We start from the raw sequence: 13551 nt of genomic DNA, 5'->3' as shown, positions 1-13551 counted from the left end.
AAACACACTTATTTAAAGCCAAGCCTGGATCTTTTTGTTGTTAAAAGCCAGTGTTGTTGCCAAAGCAGGTTCTACACTGCAGAGGCTTGCACAGGCAAACTGAGCGGCCCTAGTGCTGGATATCGCACACAAAATTAATTTCCTAAAATAGCATATGAACAGTTGTCTGAGGCTACGTTGCAGTGTGTTCTCCTGAAAACAAGTTGCAGTACTTTGACAACTACTTCTGCCTTTGCCTTGAAGAGGCATTATCCACTGAACCACAAGAGGTCAGGAACACAAACACAAACTGGGGCTTGCTTTCATTTATTATTATTCAATTATTTTCCATCTCCATTCATACTACCAGTCAGCATTTTACAAGTTGTCATGGCTTGGTAAACAGTAAAATGATGTAATTCCCATTTCAAAGTAATCACTTGGAATATGTATTGGCAAACGTCTGATTGGCAAACGCAGCACGTTGCCAGATGACATTGCCAGAGGACCCTACATTTTTTTTTGTGAGCACCCTCGCTGTGCCAAGAGAGCGATCTCATTAAAATGAATGAGGAGGGCTTTTACTCCTTTTTTTGGACGTGGCACGAGTGTCTGAACACGGCCTTGGACCTTTAGATTGTTTCATCACTTTGGTTTAAAGCCTCACAGACTGGCTGGGAAAATAAACACGGCTGTGTTGTTTTGCAGTTCCCTGAAACCGTGTTACGAGGTTTCAGGGCAGTGAAGTTTTAAATATTCCAACACCGTTGTTTGGAGCTGCTGCTCTGTGTGGGCCTTTGGGGCATTTGCTCTTTGTTCTCATCTTCCATTATTGATAAAAGAGTTTCCAAGAACGTTAATTATTTTTAATTTTTGTTCCCCTCCTCTCTCTATTTCTATCATAGCTGGAAAGCCATGCTGGGTGCAGGTGGGCACTGAAACAGCGACGGTCATACAGGAAGAAACAAAATAAAAAGTGCTTCCTCTAACTCTAGAATCCAGAATGTTCCATGAGCCGTGGTGACGTTCCACCAGTCATGAATGCAACGCAATTAAAATGCTCCAACATATGCGTTGGATGGCGTCTGTGATGAAACGCACAGCTGAATACCTCCTCACTTGTGCTCCTGTGTTGCAGCTTAACAAATACAATCCCTCCTGACAGTTTGGAGAAGAACTCTGTGGTACTTTCTAATAATGAGGTGTATTCCTCCACAGCGACTAACACCACAGAATTGTTTTTAATTGGGCTGAGAATAAAGCCTCTGGGCAGCCAAGTGCAAGGATGTGAATTGTGGTCGGAGGTCAACGGAAAAATGTCCAAAAATGACATTTTGAAAATGTTGCTGCCTTTCCTTTTCTCTTGTTTATCATAATGGGATAATGTATCTCCCTGTTTCATCAACTGAAACCCCTCTCACTCTATTCCTATTGTGTATTACTCAATCTCCTGTCTCACCAACATGAATGGCACAACAATTTGTAAGTCACTTAGTGTGCAATAAGAACGCCATTATTTATTTATGCGTGTCATTTTGCATCGGCATAGCTCTCATGGATTTCGCTAAATGTTTTTTTCCGTGTTTATTAGTGGAGCCCTAATGACAGAATACATTCAACAACTTCGACAAAAGGAAGCATGGGGACTGGATTAATTGCAGCCGACCTTGAGATGATCACCAACCAACCAACCCTATCGGACCAAATGCCACCAAACTGCCCCAAGGAAGAGAGGGAGGAGAGCCGAGATGGAAGCTAAGCTAACCCAGCTAGGATCCGAGGCTACTCCACCTCCCAGCCTAGTCATGTCTGTCTGATATCCGATTGCAGGAAAATAAGATGGATGAAATAGGACGAAGGCAAACCCAGCGGACTGTGAGCACCGAGCATCATTGGTGTAAACACAATCAGTCAAAGTTGATGGACAATGTTTCCCTGATGTCGAATTTAATTGTTAAGATGTCGGCAATACTTTCAGGCCAGAAACTTGTTTTGGTTTCTGCTGTTTACGTTCCTCCTGATGCAAATTAAAAAGAGTGCACTACTGTTTTTCTATTGTTGTGTTTGGCATGCTTTTGTGTGTGTTGCAAAAGAGCTACGACTGCATTTCTCAGGTTTTCCTGGGTTACGTAATGACGATAAATGGTCCTTGATTCCTTGGATGCAGTCAGTGGTTAGCAGGTCCCTCTTTCAGTCAGGGGGTTGGCGGTTCAATTCCCGCCCTAGTCGATGTGTCCTTGAGCAAGACACTTAACCCTGAATTGTTCCCTGTAGCTGTGTCTACGGTGTATGATTGTAAGTCACTTTGAATAAAAGTGTCAGCTAAATGTAATGTAATGTAATGGGTGGGTCAAACGAACACAGGACTTCCAACCAGGAGACTGTTCCTGTCCCAACATGTTGAGTTATTTTGAAGTTACACAAGTGATAATGGTGATGTGTTTTACATAGTTAACATACCTATTTTTGAAGCCCGACAACAATGTTTTCCCTAAACCTAATCGCGACCTTAATCATCATGGCACGTGAAAATGACCTGCCATTTACGCGCCTATGAGCTCAGGTTAGTCGCACACCATCGCAGCTCTGGCAGGGAGTCCGTGATGATGACAGCGGTGAGTGCAAATGAATCCCGCACAAAAAAGCACTTCAGATTGGCTTCAACGGGGATATGACAAGAAATACAGTTTGAGATATGTTGGCAAAAAGACCACGATAAACAACGAGATGTATCCGTTTGAAGGTAAACATGCACAACACATTCACACTAAACACCTTCTACAGAGTCAGGGTCCAAAGGGCATTCATCTCTCCCATCTATAACACAGAGTTTATCTTCAGAGTCCTGCAAAGACCTCATGCGTCCTGATTTATTTTCTAACAAAGTATTGGTTCCCTGCGTTATTGATAACTTTTGTCCAGCGAGTTGAAAATGTCTCAGGGTCCTTGGGAGTTTTCCAAAAGGGCATCCGTGATGTTGTCAATGATTAAACCTGCGTGGTGGCATTCAGTGACTCGCCGTGGTTTCCTGCACACTGCGGAGCTGCGAGATAAACAATTGTTGATAAAAGATGTGTGCCGCTGGGCAATGATCGGTAACGCTGCTGCGCGTCCAACACCTCGTCCCTCCACTTCAGGCCTTTTCATCGGAACGTATTCACCCTCGCAACGATTCATTTCTGAGCACTTTGTGTAGATTTTCAATGACGCTGCCATAGCGGTGAATCAGACCTAAGGGATTCTACGCAGCCAAAAGTCAAACTGACGAAAGGGCACTAACATTACTGATCAATTAGATCATAATCAGGTTTAATTTGGTCAATATTGAGATCAGGATTATATAAATAAATAAATAAAAAACTTTTGTCTTTAAATATAATTCTTTCAGAAGTGTAGAAATATTTCTTTGTTGATTATCAAAAACTGTGACAAATCAATCGATGGCGTCTCCCTCATCTCACCGAACTAGAAAAGCTGCTATCCGTCAATCAACACAGCTGTGTACACAGGCAGCACTACAGGAGCGGTATCAATTACAAATAACGAAGCGCATTTTCATGCCGAACGTCTATTTTCTTCCGTCTTATGTGCGTAGCTGCAATGATTGCATGGTGGGCTCAGAGATGGCCTGCAATCAACGTCCAGCCTAAAACGGGTGATTTTTTTTGCAATGAAATAATAATTGAACGCCTTGATCTTTCTTTCTATAGAAGTTTTTCATTGTTTGTCAACGGAATTCAAACACCTTTCTCAAAAGGCAGCATCGAATCGTTTAAAATAAATGACAATCATCTGGCTTTCAGTGCTGGCATAGAGCGACGCTGTCAAATGGGATGCGTCCACTCGTCTCTGACAGAGCGTCGATGTGTGGGGGACAGGGACTTACCGCGGGTGTTGTTGGAGAGGCGTTTGCGTTGGCTGGTGGAGGTGTTGTGCGGGAGCAGGGTGTTCTGCTGGTGGTTGCTGTCGATGGGACTTGTGGCGATGATGTTGTCCTTGTACTTGTTCATCAGGGCCAGCTTGGTGTTGTCGCTCACTGCGGACGAGTGGGATTACGGTTACAAACACGAGGAAATAAGAGCGAGGAGAAGCGGTAGGCACAAACTTAAAAGCTTCCTCTCTGGAACGAGGAAGCAGCCACTTGGAAAAGATGCCAAAAAAACAACAACATCATAATAATCGTGTTGTTCTTGGCTGGATGTTGACGTTTTTAAACCACAGTGTAGCAGGGATTAAGTGTAGTAATGCTAAAGGAAACACAGCCAGTATGTTGTTTACTGAGGGGAGAAGTTAAAGAGACAGAATTAAAGAGTGAGAAAAGCTGGCTTGAAATTAAAACCTATTAAGGGGTGAACATATTAAGGGGTGAACATATTCTTAGAGGAGGGGATTATCTGTTTTGGTAAATAATATGAGATGAAGTTCCAGGGAAACAATACAATCGATCCATCCACCCCCCATTCTGTAATAAAAGCAGCACTTTGGTTCAATTGGTGGATTATGATGAAATTGTCCCCAGAGGATGATACCTTAATGTTTGGAGAGGTTCCATCTTTTACTGTTCTAATCTAATTACCCCATTTACCCTCAGAATAAGATGGTATCTTCTCAAAAAAAATAAGTAAAATAAAAATCCCCAAAAGCCACAAAAAGATATCTTTAAATACTGGACAGGTATAACTACATCGTACGTCTTGCGCACAGACATTAAAACAGGATGTAGAATAATGTGGTATTAAATGGTTGTCAACTAATCTGATGTTCAAGATAAAGCGTGTCAATACGGTAAAATTACCTTTTTATCCTTTAAATATGCATTTTTTGTAATGAGTTGTATGTTTGAAGCAGTATACGTTAAGGCACACAAACAATTCACATCAAACCCTAACCGTTTACAACACAAGAGAGGTTTGTCTTGTCAGTGTTATTAATCCCAAAGACATGTGAAGATGTATTTCACAATCTGTTTCACAGGGTTGTATAGTGCTAACGTAAATGCTAGCTCCAATACGCTAGCTCCAATGCACTTTACAACTGGGTTAGTGTTTCTTCTCCACCTCCACAGTGTTTTTACACCTCCTCCTGGAGATTTTTTGGTGATCACCTGACCTTTTTCTCCAGCGCCCCCATGGACTCCACATTTATGGTTTTGAGTCAAAACTACTGGCTGGATTGCCATGCAACGTGGTCCACACTTTGGAACGCGATTAGCTTGTGCTGAGTAGTCGCTAACCAGCCTCAGCTGCACGCTGTGTTTGGTGCTACTGTTAGCACGCTAACAACATGCTAAACATTACCCTTTCTTAGCACTGTCATTGTTAGCCTGTTTGTTCTAGCATAAGTGGTTCAGTGTTTCTAAAACAAGTGCATATGAAACGGATGGATAAAAGTTAAATCTATACTGTACTTCTATACTGTTATGTTAACAGAGAAATGTAATACAGCAAAGCTGCCATACTACCAAATGTACTGCATTATGTTGAAGCAATATATATTTAGCATTGGCAACAGGCATGACCCTAAAGAACCATTGTACCATTTAGGGCGGACCCATTAACCGTCTTAAATGCATAATGCACAGGATTATGCCGCTCCATCACCTCTGGGGTCGGGCTGTTCGGTCTTCATAGGACCGCCGCGTGTGAGCAACTCCACTGTGACCAATCTCTTGATGAATCCGAGCAGTGAATGCGCCGCTAATTGGAATTCAGTGGGGGGTGGGGGGTATATCTTCATCAAACCTGCTTCACTTCATACAGTCGTCCTCGTGGGAGCGGTGCTCAACTCAAACGTCCACTGCTTATGAAAAATAGATCTTCCTAGGAGGATTTCTCGGCAAGCCCGAAGGCCTTTTGATTATTCCAAGTGTGAGCAGTAAACTCTCCGAGAGAATACCTGCAGTTTGATATTCATGTCTGGTGGAGTTCGAGTGCCCCATTTTTTTGTGTTGGAAGCCTTTGTGTGAACCTCAAATTATAGTCCTCCATCATTTGGTCTACGTTACGTTTGATAATTACGTTGCACTGATATGAGAAAATAACATGTGGTATTTAATTAAAAATCCAATTACCTCTCTGATTATCTAAATTGTTCCAACTGTGTTAATGTAATCACACTGTTCCCTGCTTTGAAAACTATTGTATATCCCTATGTCCTCCCCAATACAAGCAAAAGTAACCTTTTTGACATGCAGTCTTACTACTTAAAAATAAATTGTAGGTCTGTGCAGAAGGAGAATAAATAAGGCTTTGTAATAAGTGGAAGTTTCAGCCACATAATCTAGTTAGTATGCAATTCAAAATAATTTAAAAAGTTAGGCACAAAATAAGAAGCACTTAACTCTGCTGGTGTCCCAATCTAATATATTATTCAAACAAACTCTATGCCGACGATGCATTGTTTAGCAATATTTCTATGTCAACGTATATCAGATAGAGTCCTGTTTCTTGCCACCCTTGAACTAAAATATGGTTAAACTCTATGTTGTGCTGAGTGGAACTGCAGTCTGATGAACTGCAAGTTCTGTGGGTTCATAACTGTCACATCACACAAATTTGTTTGATCCGTACTTTACATAGAAATTGACATTACTGCGACTTTAAAAAGGTCCACCATGAAGGATTCAGTGGCAACTGGTGGTGAGGTTGCAAATTGCAACCAGCTCAAAACCCCTTGGCTCGTCAATCCCTTTTAAATCTATCCAGCTGATAGATCTCTCTAGAGCCAGTGTTTGGTTTCTAGTACTATAGCAAAACATGGTGGTGCAGCACTGCAGACACTATGAAGAGGACGCTCTTCCTATGTAGATATGAAGGGCCCAATCTAAGTGAAAACACAGCAATTATTATTATCAGCTGATTAGACACTCATGAAAACAGACAGCTGTCACCGTGTTCAGGTGTTATGCTGGCTCAAAATAATAAAAAACATATTTAGCTTCAACATTGAAGCGGCTTCATTGCTAATGGGTTTGCAATATTAGCATTCATTTAATGTGTCTGGCCCTTTGATCGGTCAGATAAGTCAAGTAGCCCTCATGACATCATGTCAAGTCATAGCAGGGAAGTCAAAGTGTCTGCTGTGACTATATACACCGGTTTTGGTCTCCACCACCTCCTGAGGGACTTTTGCTGCCAAGTGCTCCATTATTTGCTAACTTTGCCTCTGTGTGGTCTAGTCGTGTGGTTTACGTTGGATTTATTATGGTGGGCTTTTTCCCTGAAAACAGCTGCCTGCTGCCGCTTCTGTGAGTTAACTTGTATTGATTAATAAAGTATTGATCAGTGGAACTTTAAGGCTGTTTTGCTGGTATATTTTTATTTTGTTGACCTGGCTGCTTTCGCTTGAGTCAACTCACCAGGTGTGAGGTCCATACTATTCTTGTCATTACAGCCCTGGAGGGAGTCCAGGGTACGTGTGACTTGGCTGGCAAACTCCTCGCCCCCATTCATACACTCCCGCTGCAAGTGGTGGCGCAGGTCCGTTATGTCATACTCGTACCTGGGGAAGAGGTAAAAAAATAAATCAATTTGGGTTACATAATCTTGAAATCAGAGTAAACATCCAAATCAGAGTAAACATCACAAGCGGCTAAGATGCTTGACGAAGCAGTAAACATTTGAGAGTGAGACAGAGCGTACAGATACGATAAGCTTTTATAATCTTCAGCATCAAAACTCTGTGCGCAGCTTTCATCTTATCAGCTGCTCTCTCAGTACTGAATTTCAAACAATTCAAACCTATTGTTGCTCGTGTAAAATGTGGAATTATAAAACATTCTAGGGTTTAACCATTTCAGGATACATTCACCCTCGATCCATCCACCCAAATCCTACTTGTACCCGTCCAAAATCGGTGTCTCCCGGATGCTGAGGGTGCCGCTGGAGTTCGGTCCCTGACCCCTAGAGTTCCTCAAGCTCTCCCGGGCCTGGCCTCCCATCAGCACCGAGGGGATGTAGTGGATCTCGTTAGCCGCCTCGGCGCTGGCGCTCTTCTGGGGCTGGGGGATGCGGCGGCGCTTACACCAGCGCCTGCGGGTGTAGAGGATCAGGACCAAGCACAGGATGGACAGCAGAAGGGCGATCATCCCGCCCTGAGGGGAGGACGGTGACATTTGGAGCAGAGACAGAGGGGGCAGGGGAGAAGAGGGGGGGAAAGCAGAGAGAGGGGGAGAGAGACAGAAGCGAGTCAAAGGGGAGAATAGATTGAGAGAATCTTGCCAAGTCGAATACGGATCAAAGTCAAAGCAGTGTTGCCAACAGCACAATTTCCAAAAAAAGGGCTGCAGAGGCAATTTAGTGCATAACACCGACAATGTTTTGAAATGACAGCAGCGCTCATGCTACTGTGCGGTTACTTCACCTTGAGACAAAGGAGCACATGGACCATTCCCATGTGGAATATGGGCATGGGTCAGAGGCTATAAACCGCTCCCTCATTGAAAGTGCAGGGGTCCCCGACTGTTATGAATATGGTTCCCATATTTTCTTTAAAAGGAATAGTTTGACCACTGGGGAATTTATGGAGTGACAGTAAGTTTTGGCATGTGAAAGAAAATGTGGCATTGATAAAGGGAAGCATAGGCACTGAAGAAAGTTCCATTTAAAATGAAATACAGATTTTGATTTTCTTTTTCATTCCGATTTGTTTTTCAACTACAATCGCCATGTATCAAATGAGGCTTTCTGAATATGAGACACCAACACCAAAGAAGTCACAATATGAATGCTGTGTGGCTCTTACCAGAAGCCGATTAGCTTAGCTTAGCTTAGCACACAGACTGGAAACAGGGCACAACTTTAAAGTTGTCAATACAAAAACCAAACTGTCAAAATTACAAGCTGTGGTTTTATGGAAGGGTTATGTGCCGGATCATTTCTTGGGTGGATGTATTAACTTCCTGGAGTCTCAGCTGGTTGCCTGGCGACCTCATGGCGTGAACAAGATGTGGTGCATGGATGAATTATAGCTTGTTGTGTTTCCATGTCGACCCGGGCTCACTGCAGCACAGCTAGCACATCTGACAGCAATTTCAACGTTTATTACTTATTTATTTTTATTTTGATGAGTTTGAGAAACCTAAATGTGTCAAACGTAAATATTGCGGCACCCTTTTCCCACTTGGGAAACCGTCGTATTTACAGTTAACTTAATTACAACATGGGTCTTTTTCTAGTTTCGCTTATAACGTCGTACTCACCGGAGCCATTGCAGAGACACAAACAGTCAAACTAAAAGACTTTATTTGAAGGCGAATCTGAACTTAAAACGTCAGTAATATCAAAGATTGCCCCGTTCCATATTCTTTCTAAATAGTTTGATCGGTGGTCTTTATGAAGAGCGGTCAGAAGAGCCAATCGGATGACTCAAAACACGCAAGGCAATTTCTCGTCGTCTTTACAGCATCCTTGCGTGAAAGGCTCAAAACCTTTTTGTACGAGTTCCCAACAAGGTTACTCCAGCGAGTTAGATCACAGATTGAATTGAGATGCGCTAGCCTCAGCTCACCTCTATGTAGATAGCAACAACGTCTCATCAACAAGGGCCGAAACAACCGATACTGCTGCTTTGTACATGTTGTGGAAGCCCCGCTGACGGCTGAACCAAAACGCCGTCCGGTCTCATTTCAGGGGAAATCTGTTTGTCTAAACTGAACGACAGTAAGTTTGAAAGTTCTATGTTGAACCAGCAAAGCAAGGTTAATCAACATTTGAGTGAATATTTTGCAGCCAAAATGTAATCGGATTTTTAACCTTTGTTCCTTTATAATGCATGCAATATTTGACTCCTGGCTAAAGTAGTCCACGAACAGAATCATTTGTGCTCCTACAATTCTCCCGTTAGAGCTTTTGGAATACAGCAACGGAACGTTGAGCATGAATGCCACGCGCTCCCAGCCCACGTTCGCAAGCTCGGGTCATGGTGCCAAGCGAGACTTCACTTGGTCTGTCTTCTCTGATTGATATCTACATCAGACAGTCTCAGTGGTAATTTGACCATTTGGCTTGTTTTTCTCTTCTTAAATAAGTTGTGCTATCCTGGGAGTTTTGTTTCAAGCCTGTGGGATTGGCTGCTCTGTCGAAATATGGGAGAATGAAACTTTGAACATCAGCTCATGAACATACTCCAGGAAGCATTGATACCATCTGACTGGGTCAGGTCGCACGGCCGCCTTTCCTTTTCCCATCTTCCCTCGCTTTTTAATGACATGTGAGCCGGTTTTCAGGGTTTGAGGGATGCGGCGGCATCCATACCAGCACCTGCGGGTGTTGGGGGGATTTGGGACGCAGCCATACGATGGACAGATGAAGGGCGCTGAGCCTGAGACCCGAGGACAGGTTAGACGGAGGGGAAGAGTGTGTGTGTGTGTGTGTGTGTGTGTGTGTGTGTGTGTGTGTGTGTGTGTGAGTGTGTGTGTGTGGGGGGGGGATGAGACAGCGGTAGAGAAGGGAGTCAAAGAGAGACGTCGTTGAGGAGCTGGATACGGATCAAAGTCGAGGCAAGTCAAACGTGGAAAACACTGGAGAGAGACAGCGACTGTCAGTTTGAATAACAGACCACATCCCTTCCCTGAATGAAGGCCATGAGCGCAGCTTTCTGAGCAGCTTTATTCTACCGATTCTAAAAGAAAAAAAATCGAATCCTATTATTTGCATTTTTAAGGTCACTGAAAAGGATGTTTTTGAAGATGAGGAGAGATAACACACAGATTGTAAGTTGGATCCGTGAGTTACGTGAACCACATCTGATGCGACGCAGCTGAAGAATCTAAATCAGATACGTTGTACAATTTGGAAAATGTCAAAAAAGAGTTATGGAAATGTCAAGGTGACAGATCCTTTTTTTTTCTTTTTCTTTTTTTTTTAAATGAGTTCTCGCTCTGTCAGATAAATCACATGCTTTTTTTTAAATTAGAAGAAGAAAAAAAAAGATTTGTGGAAGTGCCAGCTGTGTACAGATGTTTCCATCTCTCCTGTCTGTGCTGCACTTCCTTTCCCTTTTGATTATGTTTGATTGATTTGAGAGATACAAGGCCAAATAACAACGATACAAATTAATTAGTCTGTCCAGAACAACAGTTGAATAACAAGAGGTTAAGTGAAAACTGAATCAAAAAGAAAGAAGAAAAAAGAAAAAAGAAAAGAAAGAAATCAATTCGAGCTAAACTGTGTGTCAGCTCAGTCAAACAAGCACGGTTTTGGAAAACTAAGCAAAAAACAATAAAATGAAACATGGATTTTAATCATTTGTTTACATTAAAAAAAATCCCCTTTCGTGCATTTTGGGAATTCTGACACTGCTCATATTAATTTAAATAAGCAAAAGTAGAGGCATAGTTGCTTAATCTGCATAACCAAGGACATAACAAACAACACCAGGACATGGACTGCATCTGCATGCACAAGTGGTCCAAAAGGAGAGCAGAGTGATTTAGTTAGGAATGATTACATTTTCAGCACTTTGAAAGTCACTGATGAAGTCTCCTGTTTAAATAACACATTGACCGTAGACTAAAGACACCAGTTAAGGACACTCACATATTCCATAATGAAACTGAATTACTGAGTACACATCCACACCCGTTTTCATTAAAGGTAGGGTTGTTAGTCATTCTTTTGGTATTTGTTTAGGATATCTTTATGTTCATAATGTAAATTTGGGGGAGTGTCTCTGGAGGTAGGCCTGACGGGACGTGCTGTCAGTGTTGCAGACGTTTGGGCTAGTGCTGCTAGCCACTTTCACTGCAAACTGGGGTTTTTTGGTTGGACTTTTCTCTTTTTTTAATCTAGCTTGCCAGTTTCTTTAAGGGCATTGTTTGGTTTAGCCTCACCAGTTTCAACTATTTTCAGCAAAAGAGGTTCTGACAAAACCGACTGTATAATATCTGCCAAGCTCCAACAGGCAGACAGAACAACGTTAGCTACAGCTAGTTAATATAGTGAACAATTACGTAGCTAAAGAGTCACTTAAGAGATGCTTCTCTGCTAAGAAATGGTGGGGACCAAAACAGAGCTAGAAGGTTGAGCGAATATTGGATTCAAATTCGATGTTCCGCCCGAGACACAACAAATTATGCTAATGTTGCTCTATGACTGCATGGATTTGTAAACAATGGTTTGCTCAGGTGTTAGCAACATCAACTTCACAATTGTGTATATGGCTTGTTGGTGAATTCTAAATAACAAATACTATACTAAACAATAACTAAATAACAAAGAAATAAGCCCCCCCCCACCCCCTCTTCCATGACCCTGAGGTACGAGGTCACGTTCACTCCGATTTAGGCTAACACCCTCCTTATAAAACAGTTCGACTTCTATTTCTTTCGTCCTAAAATGACGGAAACATAGAGATTAATGTCACTGGCTGTCAGCTAACATTCCTAGATGTATATGCAACTCCCCTTTGGATCGTAGTGGGAAGAGACATTGAAAGCGTGCAGTAGCTGGGTCGCCGGCATGCTTGAGTGAAACACCATGTAACCTGTGTCGACTGTTACATTGATTAAAACTGAGGTGACTGACTGCAAAACGTGTCTGAAAAGCATCCGTTACAGTCGAGGGGAAAGCAAGAGAGAGAGAGGGGCACTGGAGCGGTTATCTGTCAGGGCTGCAGGGTGGAAGTGGCGGTAGGGTGGGATGGGGGCAATGGGCGTAGTTGAGGGGTAATGAAGGGGGTGGGTGATTTCCTTGTTTGAAATGCTTTTTTTTGTGACTGGGCGTAATGAAGCTAAAACCAGGTGTTAACTTGCTATGTGTTTCTTTCTTTCTACGAAGTGCATGAATTCCCTTTTACTTTTTAATTTGCTGTCGCCAAGTCCCGCCCCTCAAAGGCAGACTGGCCATTCATAGTGTAGCAACGGCCAACTCTTGCTAGGGGCGAACCTATCTGGCTCTGCGCCTCAGCACTCTCAAAACGTGTGGAGCTGATATTATTTGAGTGGTGGAAATTAATGTTGTGTTACCTTGTGAGCACGGTTGTCTTATAACACTGTATTAGGAGTTTACAAGTAGCCAACCATGAGCTAAAGTACAAACAAGTCATGAAACATTCATGAATGGAACAGGAATCTCTGAGCCTCCAAGCAAGAAATTGCTGCTGTCGTTCAGTCCAACATCTCCGTCCTTTATACGTTCACAGATGCCCAGTAGACAAATAGCTGTGTCTAATCTACTGAAGCTGAGAGATAAAAGGACAAGGCCGTCTCTCTCTCTACGGCCCCGGACCTCTAGAATCGATCCTGTCTGGCTTGAGTCCACTAAGATAACCCCAGGACATGTCGGTCATCATTGGTGTCCCGTCACCCCACCTTTGCACCTTCCTAGTTCTTTGGACACATGTACACATATTGCATATCAAAGGAGTTGCACAAGCTACTATAACATACGATTGACAAGAGTTAGGGTTTTTGCCCCGACAAGTACCTTAGCACATCATGAACTAGCGTTAGCCCTTCTATGCTACGCTAGCCACTGACTGTGTACATGCCACTTTTGCTTTTTAATGATTGTAACAGTGAATAAAGTGTGTGTTTTGTGTTGTTCTTTAATGTCATTGTTAGGTTATTCGCAG

General features: G+C 42.7%; 1 protein-coding gene across 1 annotated transcript in view; it reads right to left on the bottom strand.

The window, feature by feature from the left end:
* The window catches only part of astn1 (astrotactin 1), a 335249-nt gene that overhangs the window by 252481 nt on the left and 69217 nt on the right, over positions 1-13551 (bottom strand). Inside the window, exons 4-6 of the mRNA XM_034555334.1 lie at positions 7821-8071; positions 7333-7479; positions 3866-4011 (exon numbers count right to left, since the gene is read on the bottom strand). Coding sequence (XP_034411225.1) covers positions 3866-4011; positions 7333-7479; positions 7821-8071 — 544 coding nt within the window. The remainder of the gene's footprint in view (positions 1-3865; positions 4012-7332; positions 7480-7820; positions 8072-13551) is intronic.

This window comes from Cyclopterus lumpus, chromosome 17 (genome assembly GCF_009769545.1).
Source record: "Cyclopterus lumpus isolate fCycLum1 chromosome 17, fCycLum1.pri, whole genome shotgun sequence".
In the NCBI taxonomy this organism is placed as follows: Eukaryota; Metazoa; Chordata; class Actinopteri; order Perciformes; family Cyclopteridae; genus Cyclopterus; species Cyclopterus lumpus.
This window is presented reverse-complemented; position numbering and strand designations above follow the sequence as displayed.